This window comes from Arvicola amphibius, chromosome 4 (genome assembly GCF_903992535.2).
Source record: "Arvicola amphibius chromosome 4, mArvAmp1.2, whole genome shotgun sequence".
Taxonomy (NCBI): Eukaryota; Metazoa; Chordata; class Mammalia; order Rodentia; family Cricetidae; genus Arvicola; species Arvicola amphibius.
Window position 1 is genome coordinate 48,151,936 of NC_052050.1, and position 21,584 is coordinate 48,173,519.

The following is a 21,584-nucleotide window of genomic DNA, read 5'->3' on the forward strand; positions in this document are numbered from 1 at the left end:
GGTATGTAAAATGTAAAAAGATAGTTTTCTTAAAAAAAGAAATTAGATTAAAAAAAGAGAAAACTATACATAATAAAGAAACAAAAAAAAAAAAGAAGATGACAAAGTGAGGCAGAGGAGAATTAGGGTCTCTGTGAATTCAAGTCCAACCAGAGTTACATAGTAAGACTCTATCTCAAAACAATAAAATAAAGAGCACTGTCTTCTGGTCTGTGAGGGTCCTTCCCATGCATAGCATGCATTCACACAAACACACATAAATAAAATAAATATACATTTTTTAAGAAGGTAGGCTGAGGGCAGGAGGAGGGGTGGGAGGTAGAACTGTTGTTGGAATGTAAAATGAAATTAAAATAAATATTTTTTAAAAAGAAACAGAACATAGTCAGGTCATCTACAAACTAAGAACTGGTGGGGAGATAGTGAAGAAAGTAGTTCTATTGAGATCAACAATTGGAATTTTATAACATCCTCTCATAACTGGCAAAAATAAAAGCAATAATAACCTAAGGGGAGAAAAAAGGTGGTCTAGGCATGGTAACACTTGCCTTTAAATCTGACATTAGGAAAGCAGAAGCAACCTTATGAGTTTGAGGACAGCCAGGACTACACAGTAAGTTCCAGGGCAGCCAACACATAGTAATGTAGTCTCAGAAATAAAAGAAGCCACTGACAGAATATCCATGTGTCAGAACATGTTGACCATTTTTGTATGACATTTAGACAAATCATAGAGAATCTGTAGCACAACAAATGATTAAAAAAAAAACCTAAAAATTAAAGACAATAAAAGTGCCAGGGGCTGCACTCATAGCACACAGAAGGTGCCGGGGAATGATCTCTCAAACAGCAAAAATCTTTTTTAAAAGTACCAATTCAATTGTTAACTCCAGAGAAAGTAAAAAGATTTCTATGTAAGGGGAAGTTATAGTGGGATACTACAGAATTCAGTTACGGAAAAAACTTTCCTAATCTTTGTTATACAAACATCAAAGGGTGATCTAAACAAAACTGATGCTATCCTAAGAACCGCAGGTGTGGTCAGGAAGGGGAAAGGCCCATCTCCTATGTGGAGGGAAACAAAATGGATAAAACCCAAGACTGAAGAGGCTCAAAGAAGTGGAGCTGGAGAGATGTTTCACTGGTTAAGGGCACTGGATGCTCTTCCAGAGGACCCAGGTTTGATTCCCAGCACCCACACGGTGGTTCATAACCATCTCTAACCCCAGTTCCTGGGATTCCAACACCTCTTCAGGCCTTCTTGGACTCCTGCACATACCTAGTGCACAGATATACACTCAGATACACAATGCACATAAAGTAAATAAATATATTTTTTAAATACAAGCATGTTATTTGATGAGTGATACCATGATGAATACCAAAAAAATAGTTAAATTGCTGAAAAACAACTGGTCTGGGAAGTAAGACACTAGGGAAGAAGAACTGATCCACTGTTTTTAAGTTTGGTGGACTCTACACCCTGCACATATATACATATATAACTAATAAAAATAGCTCCCTCCAATTTTATGAGGTTTTTTGTTTGGTTTGGTTTGGTTTTGGTTTTTTGGTTTTTTTTTTTTTTTTTTTTTTTTTTGAGACAGGGTTTCTCTGTATCTTTGGCTATCCTGGAACTTACTCTGTAGACCATGCTGGCCTTGAACTCACAGAGATCTGCCTGCCTCTGCCTCCTGAATGCAGGAATTAAAGGTAAACTAAAAACCAAAAAGTGAAAGTATCTACTTCAAGCATGGAATGGAATGGATGAGTAACTTTAATTTTTTTTTAAACTTAGGTCATTAGGCTTCAGCAGCAAGCACTTCTATCCACTGAACCATCCTACCAGCACCCCACCCCCTGACCCTGACCAGGACACACCATTCTCTCTCTCCTCCCCCCCTCTCCTCTCTCTTCCCACCCTCTCCCCCCACCTCTTGAGATAGAGTATCACCATGTAGCCCTGGCTAGCCTGAATTCTCTGTGTAAACCAGGTTGGCCTCAAATGCAGAAAGTCATCTGCTGAATGCTGGAATTAAAGGCAATGTAATGCTTCCTCTCCTATAAGTTACATACACACTGGAGACACCAACCATGAATGAGACTGTTTGAACAATTGGATAAAAGTGAATATGGACTGGGTAAGTCATTAAACAAACATGGAAAACTAAAGATAATTAACTAAAAAAAATTGGTAGGCTGAAAAAATGAATCATGAGATAAAGGTGACTGCTGCTGCCAATTTTGATGAGCCAAGTTCAGTCCCTGGGACCCACATGGCAGAAAGAAGGAACCAGTTCTCACAAATTGTCCTTTTACCTCCACATGCACACCCTGGTACACATGTACTCCCCACAGGCACACATAAGAAAGTTAAATAAAATGTAATTTAAATAAAGTATATTTGAAAAAGAATATTGTTTGAAGAAAAGGTATCTGTGTAGTTTCCATATAAGTAAACAAATATTTAAATGTGTATGTGTGTGTGTGTGTGTGTTTAAAAGACCAGAAAAAAATAAATATTTGAGTGTTAATACTGTCAATAGGTGCCAGGCACATGCCTTTAATCCCAGCACTCTGGAGGCAGAGGCAGGCAGATCTCTGCGAGTTCAAGACCAGTCTGGTCTACAGAACTAGTTCCAGGACAGCCAGGGATACACATAAACATAAAAAAAAGTGGTACTATGATGTGGGATGTCCTTCTGTATGTTGCTTTTATTGGCTAATGAATAAAGCTGCTTTGGCTTATGGCATGGCAGAATATAGCCAGGTTGGAAGTTGGAAGATTTTATATATATATATATATATATATATATAGAGAGAGAGAGAGTAGGCAGAGTCAGAGAGATGTCATTAGCTGCTGAAGGAGAAAGATGCCCAGGTGCCCGCTGAAACCTTACCGGTAGGCCAAAACCTCATGGTGATACACAGATTAATAGAAATGGGTTAATTTAAGATGTAAGAGTTAGGTAAAAAGAAACCAGAGCTAAAAGACCAAAGAGTGTTGTAATTAATATAGTTTCTGTGGTTGTAATTAACATAGTTTCTGAATATAATTCAGGTCTGGGTGGCTGGGAACAAGCGAGTTTCCCTGTTTCACTTATCTGCATCTCCAGTCCTGTATAATACAGTGCCTTTTCAAAAATAAAGGGGAAAATCTAAATATTGGGAAATGTTGAAGGCTAGAGGTATGACATATTGGTTCAGCGTTCATTTCGCTTGCTCAAGGCCTGCATTTCCACTGGAAGCTCCACAAAGATTCAAAGCATATCCCAAATACAGAAAGTGGACATGGAGTGAGGAGGAAGGTGGTACTGAACCCTGAGCAACAGGACCAGATAATAGCTACTTTTTTTTTGTCATCAGACGTCATGTCTTTTTATTTAAAATAGCTACTTTCTAACTTTCTGATATTATGGCATACTAAGGAAATGATACTTGTATGGCTCCAAGGTCCATGGTAAATGCAGCAATATTTCAGTTGGGAATGACATAAGGGTTTGGAAACTTTAATTTCTGAGGACTTGCTAAGTCCCAAGTATTGTGAAAATGTTTTATATGCATAATATCATTAATTCCCTTAACAGTAATGATACTAGAAACCTCCTCTTTCTAGAACCCTGTAGAGAGGCCAAGAGACTTATCCAAAGTTACTCAGCTGTCACTGAATCAACTCCATTCCCCTTCCCTTCAATAGGGAAGCACTGGGGTTCATTGCAATTTGGAGGTCAAATACTTAAAACTTCTCTTAGCTCCATCCCTGCCCTCCATCATGTCCTGTTGCCCATGTTAAGCTTGTCAGCCTTGTAAGTGAGCCTTACACTCTAAGTCCCGTTCCCACCCACGCTTCACACTCCAGGTGCTGCCGGCACCACTGCTGCACAGCTCGCCACTTCACACGCAACTCCCACCACACATCGCTAGCCAAAGACTTGCCCAAGCAAAACCAGAAATAGTGATGTTTTGCTATTTTTAACAATTCTGTTCATCTGTCAATAGGTAATGAATATAATAAAGAATTTGTATACAAAACATAAAGGCATTTGGGCTGAGAAAAAAATCACAACAGCTTTGTTAACAGCTCCTTTAAATTAATACTTAATTTCCTAACACCCAGAAGGTGTTCTTAAAATGTTCACGCTCCTGAGCACCCATCATGCTGAACAGGCCTGTAGTATCTAGCCATGTACACACTCATTCAATGCTATCGCATAAGCAGCTACTACACACACGCCTGACCCTGTGCTCAAAGCTGTGGATGTGAGGATGAAGAAGTTAGGACCTGCCCTCCAAAAACCTCAGAGCTTAAAAGACAGATCTATAAACTAATAGCAGCAATGTCATAACATGATCAGCAAAACAAAAGAAGTGACAGCATGAACTACCACATTAGCTCATATACACAGAGTCTTAGGTACACACCAGGGAGAGTTCTGAGCACTTCATACAGACTTGCCACAATAATCCTACAGGTCATGCTATCTTTTCAGTGTGGGGAGCAAAGACAGTATTTTGTTCAAGACCACATGGTTAGTAATGGTAAGAAACGGCTGAGATTTGAATTCTGGCTATGTATCCTGAACATCCCACACTACCAACCATTAAATCATGAGCCAAGCAACACTGCAGAGATCAGAACCAGGAGGGGACAAGATATTAAAGGGTAATACTAAAAGTAACTCTTCTATGAGCTCTAAGGGTAACTGGGGGTTGGAAAACTATCCCAAAGAGAAGAAGCAGAATGTGGGCACAGAAGTATGCATGGCAGACTCACCAGTGTGGCTAGGAAGGAAGGGACGGGAGAACTGCTGTAGCTAAACTATCACAAGGGCACTGAGGCTGTGAGAGTGCCAAGGGCAAACCAGAGCTGACCACCCCAAGTCTACCAAGCCCTCACGGTGAAAAAACTGCAAAGCTCTATCTAATGCATGTCTTGGGGATGCAGTTCAGTGGGAGAGAAAGGGGATGTACGTGCTTTATACCATCTGAACCCTTCTCCAGAACTCTGAAATCCTGTGCTTTCTCATACAAATATCAGTGAGAAGCAGCTAATGTCCTCGAAGTCAGTCTCTTTCCTATAGTCAACAGAAAACACTGTGGGGAGGCCATTCAGAGCACACCTGCTCCTTCTGTCCAAAGTGGCCTGTAGATCAGAGAAAGCAGGGATCAAGTCTTCTAAGCCCTGTGCCCCTCTCCATTCAGCCAGTTCTCTATCTGGGAAGGCCTTAGTCTCATTCCCATTCTGGCTGTCCCTTTTGGTATCCCTGTATCTTACCAGTGAAATACATAGTAGTGTTAATCAAGTTTTATTGGCTGATACACCAAAACAGAATCATGAAATAATGTAATGCCTTCTTTCAACAGATAGGTTGTTTTATGAGATTTTTCTATTCCATTCTATTCTCATTCTCTCTCATATTCTCTCTCATATTCTCTCTCATATTCTCTCTCTCTCTCTCTCTCTCATATTCTCTCTCTCTCATATTCTCTCTCATATTCTCTCTCTCTCTCTCTCTCTCTCTCTCTCTCTCTCTCTCTCTCTCTCTCTCTCTCTCTCTCTCTCTCTCTCTCTCTCTCATTTTTCAAGACAGGGTTTCAAGCCCTGGCTGTCTTGGAACTCGCTTTGTAGACCAGGCTGACCTCGAACTCACTGAAATCTGCCTGCCTCTGCCTCCTAAGTGCTGGGATTAAAGACATGCGCAACCACCGCCCGGTCTCTGTTTTCTTTTAAACAAACAGGATTAGACTCTAAGTAGATTTCTAACATGCTGAAGGGGCAATATGAAAAAATATTGCTTTGAAAAGAGGTGCCCAAAACTCAATGTTCTAGTCTGTATTCCAAAATATGACAAATCATGCCTGCTGCATCCTTGAAAGGTCTCAGGGTAGACCTTACTGGGGTTGTGAGGGAATTAAGAAAAGACACACATACCAACCTCTCTCCCTCCTCATGCTCCTTCACATCCCCCCCCCTTCTGTGGACTGGGCTCTCTGATGAAACTGCAGCATCCAGGAAGCTCAGTGGAGTTATTATACACAGCTGAACGAGGTAGGGTTATTACATACAGATAAGTAAGGAGGCAGGATTTATGATACACAGAAAGATCAAGAAGACAGGTTTGGATAATCTCAGTAGGAGCAGTCTCTGCAGGGGAGTGAGCAGTTTTTTGTAGGAGAGCAGTCTTCATGCCACGAACATTGAGGGGGAAGGTCAGCTATGGTACACATTTAGGAAGGCTTTGCCAATCCGCTGAGCCTTATGGGGTGGGGGAGGCTTTGTCATTTTCTAATGGATCTGAGACTAGAATCCTTGACATGACTGTACCCGTGTCAACAGCACATTTACTCAGGACTTGACTCACTCGGGTCTTCTTACACCTTCCTTTTGTCTCTCTAACCATCAAATGAGGCCAAAACTCATCTCCAGAAAGATGGCAATCTGGTCTGCCACACCTTTTCTTCCTGACTCAAGTCTCTTTTTTGTTTGTTTTAAGATCACTGCCTCATTATGTAGCATTTGCTGGCCTGAAACTATACAGACCAAGTTGGTCTCAGACTCGCAGAGATCCACCTCTGCCTCTGGAGTGCTAGGATTAAAGGTATGAATCATCATCCTGGGAAAGTCTCTTGAATTGCCTTTTTGAAATTTATTTTATATTTTATGTGTATGAGGGGTGTTGTCTTCATGTATTTAAGTGCACTGTGTATGTGTCTGTGCCTGAGGGTTCCAGGTACTCTGAACAGGAGCTATGCACAGTAGTGACCTACCATGTGTTCTGGGAACTGAATCCAGGTTCTCCACAAGAGCAGCAAATGCTCTTAACCACTGAGCAGTCGCTTTAGCCCTGAATTGTCTTTTTTTTTTCTGAGAATTGAACCCGTGGTCTCATGCATGGAAGACAAGTGTTCTACCAATTAAACTATCTCCTTGGTCCCCTGAGGTCTCTCTTTATAATATTCCTACTATATGCTTGCATTCACAAGATAACCATTCACAGTATGCAGGGGAGGGACACTTTGATGGCTTCATGCGGGAGACAAGTACAAACAGGAGATAATAAGTATAGCAAAATCAAAGCCACGTATGGTGGTACTGCCTATAATTCCTACACTCTGAAGGCTGAATCGGTAGGGTCAGGAAGTTAAGGCCAGCTGTCTCAAGCAAATAAAACAATAGTAGCAATAAGAAGTATAATAGAATCAGACTAAGAAAGAAAACATGATTTAAGTGTTTAGCTTTATCCATTTTCAATTCCTTAACTGCTACTGTGGTCTAGACACATTGTAAGGTCAGAGATATAGTTCAGTGGTACAGCGCTTGACCAGCATGTCCTTGGTTTAACCTCCATCACTGCAGAACAAAACAAATAACAAACAAATACTGCACACATGAACACCGATGCTGAAATAATCAAACACCAGAACTGTGGGCTTAGACCAGCAGATAACACTGCACTGGCTTGAACATGAAGGTAGCATCGTGCCTAATAGGCACATGAGGGGAGTCTGAGGTGACTCAGTGCTACCTCTCACTCTCTTTTCTCTTCCATGACATCCTCCACAGATAACCTCCATTGGGCATTTAAAAGTCTGGATCTGGTCTCAGGCCTGCCACCGGTGGACTGGGTAGGTTACCTACCCACTGAAGTGTGGTAGAATATTGTTTTAAGATGTGTTACACTTGTTTATGCTGTGGAACATAAACAATGTTTATATTTAGTGATGCAAAGGTGTGTTGCATTCTTTTATGTTGCATTTAACTCTGCTGTGGAGCTGTGTTACTTTGTCTAAAACACCGGATTGGTCTAATAAAGAGCTGAACAGCCAATAGCAAGGCAAGATAAAGGATAGGTGAGGCTGGCAGACTGACTAACATGAGAAAAAGATCTAGGAGAGAGTAAGAGAAGGACGCTAGGGGCCAGCCACCCAGCCACCCAGCCAGCCATGGAGCAAGAGTGAAAGTGAGACACACAGAAGTGAGAAAAGGAAAAAGCCCAGAGGCAAATGGTAGATGAGATAATTTAAGAAAAGCTGGCTAGAAATAAGGCTGGGCATTCAGAAGTAATAATAAGCCTCTGTGTGTGACTTATGTGGGAGCTGGGTGGCGGGCCCCCAAAAGAGCGAAGAGTCAAAGAAAACAAACTTTAAAACAACAACACTGAAGGCCTCAGCTTGCTCATCTGTAAGACGATCTCACATTCCTTGTCTAAACAAAGTATTTAAGCGGCTGTTGCACAGCTGCTGGAGAAAACACCCACATGAAAAATAACATTCCCCATTACCTGTCTGAATGCTTAGCACTCTAGGTATTCTTCCCAGCTCTTAAGAAACTACCTTAATGACCACACCATCACATGAGGCAGATACCATTATTTTGCTTATTTAACCAGTGAAGAGGCTGAGACACTGAGTGGTCCAGTGAGGTGATAAAGATCACCTGGCAAGATGTCAGGCTGGATACATACGTCTTTAATCCTTGGGAAGCAGAGGCAGACAGATTTTCAGGAGTTAGAGGCCAATGTGGCCAAACTAACACATTCCAGGCCAGCCAGGGCTATACAGTGAGGCTCTGTTTCACAAATTAACTAAGCTAAAATAAAAACCACCTGCCTAGACAACAGTGACCCTTGGCTTTACCAAAAGCAGGCTGGCTCCAGGCTCACTTCCTGCTTAGCCTAAATAGAGCAGCAGAATGTGCTGTCTCATAAAGCACAGACTTGTTAAGCCATTAGCAAACTACACTGAGAGTCACCTTAGACTCCCCTCTCTTGCCCATGTGCCAAAGCTCTTTCAATTCAATATATTTGCACAAGCTGTGCCCTAACTGGAAGATCCCTTTCTTCCTCTGCCAAGCAAATTCCTTTCAACTCTCATGTCTTAGGTTTGGTGAGGCATTCTCAGATTTCATGCTACTGTTGAGTACTGCTGTGTAGACTTGAAAGTGGACAGGGCTTGGAAGAGAGCAAAGAGCTATCTGAATCCTGCTCTGGAAGGTTTGGAGCTAACCACGTGATAATGACAAGATGGGAAACCTGGAAGAGCTAGGCTAGCACAGGACAAAACAGCTGTCCCACCAGCTAGGAGCACAGCACCTTCCTAAAGCTATGACGCTTTAATACAACTAGTTCCTCACGTTGTGATGATCCCTAAGCATAAAATTCTAAAATTATTTTGTTGCTACTTCATAACTATACTTTTGCTACTGTTATGAATTATAATATAAATATTTTTAGAGAGAGAGGTTTGTCAAAGGGGTCACGACCCATAGGTTGAGAACCCCTGCCTTGGGCAGTGGGGAAATACAGATGAGGTGAGGAAGGGAAACAGGCTGGCCTGTGGGCTCCCGCCCATTCAGAAGAGCATACACCTAGTTCCTGGGCAGTGGGGAGCTGAGGGTGCTGAACAGGGGCTACAACTTTATGGTGCATACAGACATCGGGTGTAGGGGTGGACAATTACATGTGTGTGGTTCTGTGTACATAGATTTTAGGCTCAAAGCCATTCTAAGCCAGTCAACCAATGCTTTGGCATGATAATACCAAAGTGGGCATTAGAACCTCTTCTCCAGATTTCTCCTAAACCCAACAGTGACTGGTTTCAGTTTTCACTGAAACTATATTTAACTGTTCCCTCCAATGGCAAAAAACAACTAGTTAATGAAAGGTCACAGGCCAAGTATGAAACACAAAGTTGCCATGTGAAGACTGTGCCTTAGCTTGCTCAAGCACACTGGGGCCACAAGTGGAACAGTTACCAGGCACTAGCTATGTGCCAGAACCCCAAACAGAAGTGAATCAAAACAGCCCTCCCAAAGCCAGACATGGCAGCTAGTACACAAGAGATTAAGACAGGAGGATTGTTTAAAGTTTGACCTGGGCTCCACTGTCTCAAAAACAACAACAACAACAACAAAATACAGTCAAAATGGCCCTCCAGAATTTTACAACATGGTAAATTAATAAAAATGAGAACCAGTCATCTTAAATTCTCACCTCAAATTTATCTGCTACACATGGTGGCACAAGCCTTTAATCCTAGGACATGGGGAAGCAGAGGAAAGTAAATCTCTGAGTTTAAAGCCAGCCTGGTCTATATATTGAGCTCTAGATCAGCCAGAGCTACATAGTGAGATCCTGTTTTTAAAACCAAACAAACAAACACGTCTTCTGCATCACCAGCCTGTACTGAGCACTTTGTCCTGCCCTAAAGTCTATGTGACTTTCTAGAAGTGTGCTTATGTTAAGAGCAGAAATAGCTAACCTCTGATGTCAAATAAGAATTTTATTCCTCTATTTCCCCCCCCCCTTCTCTCTTCCTTCTACAAAGGTGACTATTAGATAATTAGATACTGCTTTTTTCAAACAAATCCAGGAGTCCTTTGCCTGGACCACACCCAGTAAGAGAAAAGGTGTGTTGTATTATAAAATGATAATCATCACGAAGACTTGGTCCATGGTCCAACTCTAAGGCCATTTTTATGACACCACCTCAAAGCACTAAGGTCACTGCAATGAAGAAGGACAAATGGTAGGCATGTGCAGCAAAACTAGTTAAAGTCCAAGGAACAAATGAGCTGTAGTTGGAGATTTCTACAGTAAAAGGATGAACCGTGCACCCATGGTAACCTGTGCTGGTAAAAAGAAATGAAGGAAATAACTTGTCATCTTAATTGCTACTACAAAGATGTTTATTATTATTATTATTTTATAAAACCTTGAAACATATTAAATGTCACGATACAGTTTTCAAAACTTTGGTGTAAAATACAGGATTAAATGCCTAAGTCTACACACACAAGTATATTTCCTCGGGTCTAAGGCCGGGATTGTTTTGAAAGCACAGAATCAACCACATGGCTAATATTAACTTTCTCTAATATAATTATGCCTTACTTATAGACAGGATAAAAGGATACCCACCATGAGATTGCCACCATACAGTTTTTAAACTTTGGCTCTGTTTTTTCACTTGAGATACAACTGCTTTCTACAGTTAACTAGTGGGACAGAAGACAGGGTACCAGATTTTGGTTATCAACCCAAATCATAACTCCTCCCTCTCAAATCTGAAAATGGTATGTAGGCTTCAAGAAAAAGACTTCGTGGGGTGTTTGTTTTATCCTCCTGAGATTTTAACAGCCCGGCTTTCTATAGAATGAAGGGAAACTTAAGGAATTTATTTACTTATCCTTGAGGTTGAGAGATTAGTAAAAGAGAACAAGATCCTTACAGAGGAAAGGGCAATAGTTCTGGGGTGAGAAGACCCACACTTGAGAGTTAGTGCTGAAACTAATTCTAACATCACCTCTTTTGAGATACGCTCTTAGAGAGTGACTTGGCTGTAACATCTGTCATCCCACCGAACTGAACTGACTGGGCCCATGTGTGCCCTCCTGAAGCTGTACACTGGGTCAAAGAGGACCACTTTCTCCAATGGAGGCGAACTGTTCTTCAGTTAAGGGCTTGGGGTGGCTGAAGACTCCTGCTAGAAAGCCCAAAGGAGCTCTCAGGGTGAGGTTTCACTCTGTAACCCAGGCTGACCTCAAACTTGCAATAATAATATGTTTCAGTTTCACAAATGCTGGAATTACAGGTGTGAACCAACATGCCCAGTCCAAAATGAATTTATCTTACGGGTGTCACTGAACCTTGCCGAGTTCTCAGTTTGGTCATCACTTTCCTACTCAGTTTGGGGGCTGTTGTCATCCATCTGCCTCACAGAGTTGACTGGTGTCAGTTATCAGACTCCGTGTATCTGAAGTGTTACAAAGGAGGAGGTGAGATACGGTAGGATGGGAAAATGTGACTTTCAAGCATACCCTTTGGGAGTTTTGTGTATGTAATCTTAGGAACCTGTGACACAGCTCTAGATTATGACAAGGATTTTTACACACATAAAATAGCAATATCCAATATTTTATAAATTATCAGTTCTTGGTGTTGGGCTAAGGGTTCCTTATAAGTTAATTTCTGTCATCTACGTAACATGATTATTTATTTCTTTCTTTCCTTCCTTCCTTCTTTCTTTCTTTCTTTCTTTCTTTCTTTCTTTCTTTTTTTGGGTGTAGCTTTGAAGCCTGTCCTGGAACTTGCTCTGTAGTCCAGGCTGGCCTCGAACTCATAGAGATCCACTTGCCTCTGCCTCCCAGGTGCTGGGATTAAAGGCGTGCGCCACCACCAGCTCAATTATGACTTTCTTAATAAGAAGGCATAACCAGCCCTACATGGTGGTACATGCCTTTGATCCCAGCACTTGGGAGGCAGAAGCAGGCAGATCTCTATGAGTTCAAGACAGCCAGGACTACAAACAAACAATAACACAACTCCAATTTCCAAACTCCTTGCTAGGTTTCTGAGGACTCAAATTCTTGGTCCCTCTCCATCATCCTCATCCATTCTTCTGCATCTATGATCTAGCCAAAATTAGCATCCCCTTTGTTCTTTTCCTCAGAAATAAGACCTCAAATTTAGCTAAATATAAGGCCATAAAATGATCTTTCCTAGCTTTTCTTACAAGTGTGGCCACTGCACTAAGTTTGAGCCTGTGGGAAATAAGCTCTACCTAAGAGAGCAGCAAGGTCATGCCCTTCCCTTTTCGCCTTCCTTCTTGTTGGGAAGTGGAAAGTAAGGGAAGAAATAAACTGAGTCACTAAACGAAAGGTGCCAATGGGGTGTGCAGTACAAGAAGGACACAGCCAGGTCCCTAGTAATTTTGAAATACCACATCCGCCTTGATTGCCTACCTGGACTTTTACATAAGAAAGCAGTTTCCTAGTTCCAGGACAGGCTCTAAAGCAACACAGATAAACCCTGTCTTGAAAAAAAATTTTTTTTCTAGCTGGGTGCAGTGATGCACACCAGTAGTCTCAGAATTCAAGAAACAGAAGAAGGAGAATTAAATGAGTTCAAAGTCACTTTGGCTTACACAGTGAGTTCTAGGCCAGTAGTGGCTATAATGAGACCCTGACTCAAAATCAAAGCAAAACAAAACATTTTTGTTTAAACTACCAACACAGAGAGCTGGAAGGATAGCTCCACAGTTAAGAGCACTGAGTACTCTTTCAGAGGAATCAGGTTCGATTCCTAGTACCCACAAGACAGCTTACAAACCTCCATAACTCCAGTTCCAGGAGATTTTGACAACCTCTTCTGGCCTCTGCTGTCACCAGGCACTGGGGAATTGACATACATGCAGTCAAAACACTCATACACATAAAATAATATAAAAATAATAATTTAAGCCGGGCGGTGGTGGCGCACGCCTTTAATCCCAGCACTCGGGAGGCAGAGGCAGGCGGATCTCTGAGTTCGAGGCCAGCCTGGTCTACAAGAGCTAGATCCAGGACAGGCTCTAGAAACTACAGGGAAACCCTGTCTCAAAAAAAAAAAATAATTTAAACATTAGGTGTCCCTGGGTTTTTAAAAAAAGATTTGTTATTTATTTGTGTGTGTGTGTGTGCGTGTGTGTGTGTGTGTGTGTACACACACATGCATATGTACCTGTGTGGTGGTGACTTTGGAGGCCAGAAGTGGGTGTTGGATCCCTGGAGCTGGTTACAAGGCAGCAAATGTTTCAGTGCTCTGGAGGAGTAGCAGCTTTTTCTAGCCTAACAGATCACACAGTACTACTAGATTCTCCACTTAGTAGACATCCCAAGGTGTAATTACTTCTTGGCCTGCAAGCACTGCTCCCTCTTCCTGCTCCTTGACTTCCTGCACTTTCAAATCTCCCCTGAAATGCGATCTTTTTTAGGACCCTCCAACTTGAGATGTGAGATGAGTTAAATACACTTCCTATTTATTCTTTATGCTTTCTCTTGACTGACAGTCGCCACACGTTTAACTGGTAAATCAATATCTAACTGTTCTACTATACTAAATACTCTCTAGATGCAGCTATCTGCTTTTTAAACCATCAGCTGGTGTTCAGTTAGGCCCTGAGAAAAAGAATAATGCCGATTACAACCCTTGAGGGATTTTTCTAGGGTAGCTCTGTGGTTCCCTGCCCTTCTATTACATGATCTCTATAAACCTCATGGACATTCTCACAGTATAAAAGCTGTTTATCTTCATTTGCCTTAAAAAAAACCTTAAAAATTCTTGATCAAATCTACATAGATCTTTCTACCAAGGCTTCATATTCTCATAAAAGATGTGTACTAGAGTGAAAATATTATGAATATTCTAGGATTTTTTTTTTACTTGCCTACCTCAGCCTCTCAAGTGCTAGAATTATGTATGTGTGCTTACCATGAACAGCTTGGGAATTTTATTTTAATGGTGACCTTTCATTAACTGACTGTATGTCCATATATAATATGAATGCATACATGTTCTACACTTTTGAGACAGTGCTACTCTATGTAGCCCAGGCTGTACTCAAACTGACTATGTAGCCAAAGATGACCTTGATTTGATCCTCCTGCCACTACCTTTCAAATTCTGGTATTACAGGTTTGTGCCACCATATTTTGAGAGTTAGAACGCATTAAAGGCAGTTTTTAGAGAAAAACTTACAAAATATATTATGTAAATATTTTCATCATTTGTAGGCAACATCCTTGAAATATTTCAAAAGTATCTGTTTTAGGGAAAACAGAATCTTATAATGATGCTACAAGTGATAGTTGGTTTCTTGCTCTACGAACTAACCATTCAATGACTGACAATTTTACATGGCTTACTCACTTAAACACCTTTATGTCTTAACATTGTGGACTTGATAAGGCTTCAGGGAACAGGGTAATAGGGACATAAGGAAAAAAAAAGAGGTCTGTATGATGTTCTCAACTTTGCCAATGAAATGATTTACAGGGTAAGTCTGGGTCAGTTTTTTCCCGAATCCTAAACCGAAGTGTTCAGTACAGATATGGGGAGAAACTGCACAAGGACAAGAAATCTAATGCTTCCCTGTCAACTTTAAGTCTCATAAGGGTTTAAATGAGTCTGGAAGAAGTTCTTCAACGATCTAAAATCAAGTGTGTACTTTGGAGAAAGTAGTACTTTATAGACGAGGATGGCTCGTGGAATCTTTTCAGTGTATCGTTACCCTTTTTCCACATTGACTCAGATCGTTCTCTGAAAAATCTGTACAGACCAGTAAAACGGAATGGTTTTTACGGCCACTCCCTTGATCTTTGCACATCCTTTCTCATAATTGTCTTATACCCTGATAACCTCCAGCAAGCAACTAAGCCTGTCTGTCAATGGCACAAAAGTCGGCCTACCACATGCAGAGACATTTCTGCTCGTTCCTCTTTTTGGAGCAAAGCCAACGTAGCCTGGTCTTTCCACACCTCTAGTAAAGGTGAGAGACGTAGCAAAAGTCCAGAGTGATGCACTCCGAATGGGTTCGGGTAACCCCATGCTTCCATTCTAAGAACCTGAGGACCCAGTGACTTCCTGGCTGGCCTCCGCAAAGCAACCGCACACCTAATCACGACCTTATCGGCGACCACCCTACCCCCAAGCCAGCATTCGCCAGCCCACCCTGACCTCCTCAAACTGCTCGCCGGAACAGCCAGCGCCGCGAGCCTCCAGCAACTCCCGGAACTGCTCCAGGGTGACAGATTCTTCACCGCGGCCCAGCCGCTCTTCCAGCCAGCGCAATAGCGCGCCGTGGTGCCTCGACACCAGGGATTCGCAGGGAGGTGCGGGCCGCAACGCAGCCGCAGCCTCTCGCAGCCGGGCGGGCTCCAGCAGAGCAGCGGCGGGCGGCAGCGCCGCGGCCGCGGGGCCGGGACCGGGGGTTGTGCCGGAGTCGGCAGCCCAGTCCTGATGTGGGCTCCAGCCCTCAGCCCCGGCGGCCGCCGCTTCGTCTTCGCTGCTGTTACTCGGAGCGTTCCCCATGGGGCCTCCGTCTTGGGTGCTCGGAGGTGCTGCCGCCGCCGCCTCCCAGCCACGACCTGTCAACCTCCGACAGCTCCAGGCGGGCGGGGACGGGGTGGGGACGACGGCGGCGGCAGCGACTTCCGGCTTCCTGGCCGTCGAGCGAGGCCTGATGTCGCAACGGAGCCGTCAAGCGGATTCTACCATCTCACGACAGCTAGATGAGGCCTAAGAGCACGCCTGCTATGGATTAGTCAACGTCTAGCCTCCTTTACCGCCATCTTTGTTGAGGGCGGATAACTTGTACGCCCAGATGGTCTTTCAGTGCAGTTCCACTTTCTCCTCCACGGTTCAGGTTCTCAAGCTATGCTGGAAAAGGACGAGAAAGAGTCGGAGCCGAGGAGTCATCTTTACTCTGAAGCTTGTCGAGCGTCGCGCTGTGACGTCACGGTCGGCGTCTCCGCCATCTTAGTTGTGGTTAAAGAGGTGGCGACTTCGGAAGTGGCTGCTTGTGTGCTGCCGAGTAGATGCTCAGGCTATGTGGGCTTGGCGTGGTGCTGAGCCTGGTCGCGGCGGCGGCGGCGGTCATGGCCGTGTGGTTGATGGACTGGTGGGGTCCAGAGGGTCCCCACTCTGGTCTTCGCCTCTTCGTACCCGAGGAGCTAGCCCGCTATCGCGGCGGCCCTGGGGACCCGGGTCTGTACTTGGCGTTGCTCGGCCGCGTCTACGACGTGTCCTCAGGCCGGAGGCACTACGAGCCTGGGGCGCACTATAGCGGCTTCGCAGGTATCAGCGAGGCTCTCCCACCTCTTCCTCCTACGTAAACGTCCTGCATTTATCTATTAGTTTATTCATCCGCGCCCGGGCACTCCACATTCCTCAGACGGCCGCTGCGGCAAGGACACCGGCTGCACGGTCCTGGTTTGCGGCTCGGCTACTTACCCGCACGCTTTGTGTGACTGATTTAGAGAAAGATGTGTCTCGTTAGTTACTGGGTACATTCAGAAGTCTACCTGGGCTGTAGAGCTCCCGTGCTTTCAGTCACTTTAGAGTGATTCGAAATAACCTTTGCTTCGCCCACCCCGTTTCCCCTAAAATGACAAACAGTATTTGAGTCGTTTTTGGTTCTAGTCGATGCACTTGTCTGCTTTTCTTAAAAGATTATGAAAGGGGGGACGGGGAGAAATGAAGTTAGAGCACAGGAAAACAAGTAACCCTTTTAATACCTACAGTAAGCCAGAAGTGGTAGTATTTTGTGGTCCTGCCTATCGAAGTGACCGAGACAGGAAGATTTCATGAGCTAGGAAGACTCATTTAGCCAGGAATTTGTGGCCAGGCTGGCTCAAAAACAAGACGAAACAAAATCTAGAATAAAATTGCGTGTGTTAGCCCTCCTAAGAACATTTATCAAATTAATTTCATTCTGCTGCCCTCCCTCCCTCCCTGCTTTTAACAACTGAGCAGGGACTGAAATATGTCATTTGACTAAAGTCTTTAGAAGATATGGGTAGAACTTTCCAGCCTAATGTTTAAATTTGTCTTTAAATTTTATGTATGAGTGTTCTATCTGCTTGTACATCACTGAGCCACCTGTGTGCCTGATGCCCAGGGAGGTCAGAAGAGGCTTTCGAATCCCCTGGACCTGGAGGTGTGGATGGTTGTGATGTGCATTAAGGGTGCTTGGAGCCTGGGCCATCTGGGGGAGCAGCTGCTGCTCCTAACCACTGAGCCAGCTCTCCAGCGCCTAGTAATTTTAAAGATGTTGTTAAAAATGTCGCTTTTCTAGCCAAAGAAACTACCCCTCGCTTTGTCTGAGGAAGAAAAATGCAGGGCAAATCTAAAGGTTGTGACTGGGTGGATATAAATTTCAAGCTGTCCACTGATCATTTAGGAGAATTAGGAAGCTGCATTTCATTACAGATCACTCTCAGTTCCTTCTGTAGGTGTCAGACAGTCCAGAAGAGCAAGGGACCTACCCAGGGTCAGACAGGTAGAAGCAACGCTGGTCTGGAATCTTGCCAGTTGAGTGCACGTGCTGACTCTAGCCTACCTCCATCTGACACCGCTGTCGTGGATGTATGCACAAGTGTTGGCATAACACTTCCACTTGTGGGATGATCCTTATCCAGTATGTGCTAGTATCTGTTGAGTCCTGTGTATACAATATTTGACCTCCATTTATTGACTGCTACCATGGATCCTACCTTGTTGAAGAATCCAAGATGTCTCTGACTGCCACACAGTCTATCTATTAAGAAAGCAGACGTGTTCACTTATGCAGTCAGTATTTTTTTGTGAGGTATAATTATCACAGAAGCTTATTTTAAAGTGTACAAGTATAACATCACCATCTAATTTCAGAACATTTTGCTATTCCTCAAAGGAAACTACCCATCAGCAACCCCTCTTCATTCTCTACCTCCCCACAGCCCCTGGCAATTCCTATGTACATTCTGCTCCTACTGATTCCCCCTCCTGTAGGTAGAATCACACACCTGACACATGTTCTTTTTCAGTCTGGCTTTTACTCGGCTTAGAGATTTTAAGGTTCATCTGTAGTTTATCATCATATGGCCAATCTTTTTTTTTTTTTTTTTTTTTTTTTAGGACTGGGTCTTACTACATTGCCCTGGTTGACCTAGAACTCACAAAGGTTAAAGGCTTTTGCCACCACACTGAGCGCTCATTCTTTTTTATGACCAAATAATAACTGCATGTTTAAATACTGCATTTGATAGACTTTTGAGTTATTTTCACTTTAAGAATTTTATTTGCTCAGTGTATTTGCTTACAGTGTGTGTGTGTGCCACCGCTTGAACATATGAAGTTCAGGAGAAAATTTGGAGTCAGTTTCCACCTTATTCTTGTTTCTCCCTAGCTGTGTATTTGAGACCGACTGGCCTGCCTCTATCTCTGCCCTTGCTGTGGGAGTGTAGGGATTACAGATGCACACCACTGCATTTGGCTTTTATACCTCTGTTCCAGTGGTTACACTCCAGTTGTCAGACTTGAACAACCAGCATTTGTATCCACTTTGCCATCTTGCTGGCCCTGTTTTCACCTTTATAGAGATCTCTAGTATTAACGTTGGCGAATATGTTGTTAGTTTCCTTAGTATGTATCTAGATGTGGATTTGCTGTCTCACATGGTGATTGTTAACTTTTGGGAAACTGCCAAATTCCCTTTAATGTCTCTGTACCACTGTATAGTCCCACAAGGAATGCATCTGAGTTTCAGTTTCCCCACACATCCCTGCCAAAACTTGTTAAAAGCTTCGTTTAGTTTTCTGATATTAGCTGCCATACATGCTAAGCAAGTATTGTAGTGCCAAGACACGTCCCCAGCTTCTCCCTACTCCATCTTTAGATGGAGTCTCATTGTGTAGCCCAAGCTGTCGCTGAATGTGCAGCAATCCTGACTCCTGATGCCTTGTTATTGTGAAGTGCGGTCTTCTTCAGCCTCTCCAGTGCCAAGATGGCGGGCATGCACTGCTGTGACTTGATTTCTGCCTGGGTGCCAGGAATCCAAACTCAGGTCCGCACATTTGCAAAGCAAGTACTTTTATTGGCTGAACCATCTCTTACTAAAGCCCTGTTTTGTAATATGTTTTAAAGGGAAAAAGTAAGTTTTACCAGAGCCTCTACCTAGTCAGAGAGGAGGAAAGAGAGGAAGACAGTGCAATGAGCGATAGACAAAGTAACTAGATAAGGTTGGTGGCAAATGCTACTGAGTTAAGGATTTTGGATATTCTCATAAGGCAGAGGGAGGCACTGAGGATTTTGGCAGAAAATAACTTGGTGATTTTTTCCTTTTCTTTCTCTTTCTTTTTATTGTTATTTGCTTTTGTTTTTCAAAACAGGGTTTCTCTGTGTGGCCCTGGCTGTCCTGGAACTTGCTCTGTAGACCAGGCTGGCCTCAAACTCACAGAGATCTACCTCCATCTGCCTCCTGAGTACTGGGTTTGCAGGCATGTGTCTCCACTGTCCAGTGACATGTATTCTTTGTTTAGAGCCAGATGAGGTGGCATAGGCCTTTAATCCTGGCACTTGGGTGGCAAAGACAAGCAGATCTCTGAGTTCAAAGCCACTCTGGTCTACAGAGCAAGTTCCAGGACAGCCAGGGCTACACAGAGAAACCCTGTCTTGAAAAACCATAAAAACAAAATATCAGTCTAGGGAGCTGGGCATAATGGCACACATCTTTAATCCCAGTACTCAGAGACATATAGGCCAGTGTCTGAGTTCTAGGCCAGCCTGATCTTTGTAACAAGTACAGGGCATCTAGAGCTACATAGTAAGACCCTGTTTCAAAAAACAAAATCAATAAAAAACCAATCTATTGCTAGAGACAGACTCATCAGTTAAGAGTGCTTGCTGTTTTTCCAGAGCACCTGAATTCAGATCTTAACACCAATGTTGGATGACTCACAACTGCCTGCTGCTTCAACTTCAAGAGACCAATGCCCTCTTCAGGCCCCCTTACACATTTAAGCATAGATACACAGATATGCATACACATGTGGCATATATACAGATAACACACACACAAAGTTTATAATAATAAAATATTAGTCTGAATGTTACCTGGAGAATAGTTTGGTAGGATGAAATGTGGTCCCACTAGGACCTCGGTGGTAGTTCACCTGAGAGATGGTGGCAGACTGGGATTGTTTGGTAGCAGGTAGAAACAGTGTATGAATACAGCAACTATTTAGGAAGAATAAATTCTGGCAATAATTAGATGCGAGGGATAAAAGAGATATCAAGCCTGCATTTATAGATGGGGCAACTGGTTGATAAGGAACACTAGAGAAGATTAAATGACCAGTTCCTGGAGCTGATGATCAATATCTCAAGATAGGCTTTTTGAACTTGTGACGGCTGTGAGACAGCTAAGTGACGTCAAGTAGAAGTTGGATATGCATGTTCAGCGCTCAGGAAACGCCTGGGCTAAACGTACAGTTTAGATGGGAGACCTGAAAGCACACGGGTGGATAAGACAAAATGATCAAGTGCGAAGGTGCAGATAATAATCGATCCCTATAGCTAAACAGACAGTGAGGTGCCAGGAAAACCAGGTGTGGAGTATCATGGAAGCCAGAAGTTATCATTTTGAGTTTTATCAACATTGAATCTAAAAACCGATGGGCCAGATGTGGTAGTACACTCTTTTATTCCCAGAACTTGGAAGGCAGGCAGATCTCTGTGATATCAGGCCAGCCTGGTCTCCATATCAAGCTCTGGACAAAACCAAATTACATAATAAGACCCTGTCTCAAAAAGAAACAAACAAAACAAGTGGATAACAGTTGCCAAAAATTCACATCCCTGGTCCAGGAGTCCCTGGGAGTGAAGACTAGGGGTTGTTTGTACATGCTTTTTAAGAAAATGTAAGTTTTGTAGGATGGTGGTTGCACACCTTTAATCCCAGCACTTGGAAGGCAGAGGCAGTTGGATCTCTGAGTGCAAAGCCAACCTTGTCTACAGAGTGAGTTCCTGGACAGCCAGGGTTACACAAAGAAACCCTGTCCTAAAAAACAAAACAAAAGTGAAACTTTTACTTGGTAAAATAATTGTGATTTATAACCGAATCTTTGGCAAATTCTTTCCTAAAGGCCGGGATGCATCCAGAGCCTTTGTGACAGGAGACTATTCTGAAGCTGGCCTCGTGGATGATGTCACTGGCTTGTCCTCCTCTGAGATACTGATACTTCACAATTGGCTTTCATTCTACGAGAAAAATTATGTATTTGTCGG

At 43.2% G+C, this 21,584-nt stretch overlaps 2 protein-coding genes across 6 annotated transcripts in view; one reads left to right on the top strand and one right to left on the bottom strand.

Moving 5' to 3' along the window:
• Zzef1 (zinc finger ZZ-type and EF-hand domain containing 1) overlaps positions 1–15,947 on the bottom strand; it is a 127,921-nt gene extending 111,974 nt beyond the window's left edge. Inside the window, 1 exon segment of the mRNA XM_038325684.1 lies at positions 15,495–15,947. Coding sequence (XP_038181612.1) covers positions 15,495–15,848 — 354 coding nt within the window. The 5' untranslated portion in view covers positions 15,849–15,947.
• Positions 15,948–16,119: 172 nt separating this feature from the next.
• LOC119812743 (neuferricin) overlaps positions 16,120–21,584 on the top strand; it is a 35,941-nt gene continuing 30,476 nt past the window's right edge. For all 5 annotated transcript variants that reach the window (XM_038327629.1, XM_038327628.1, XM_038327630.1 and 2 more), the window contains exons 1-2: positions 16,120–16,613; positions 21,443–21,583. In XM_038327629.1, coding sequence (XP_038183557.1) covers positions 16,355–16,613; positions 21,443–21,583 — 400 coding nt within the window. In that variant the 5' untranslated portion in view covers positions 16,120–16,354. The remainder of the gene's footprint in view (positions 16,614–21,442; position 21,584) is intronic.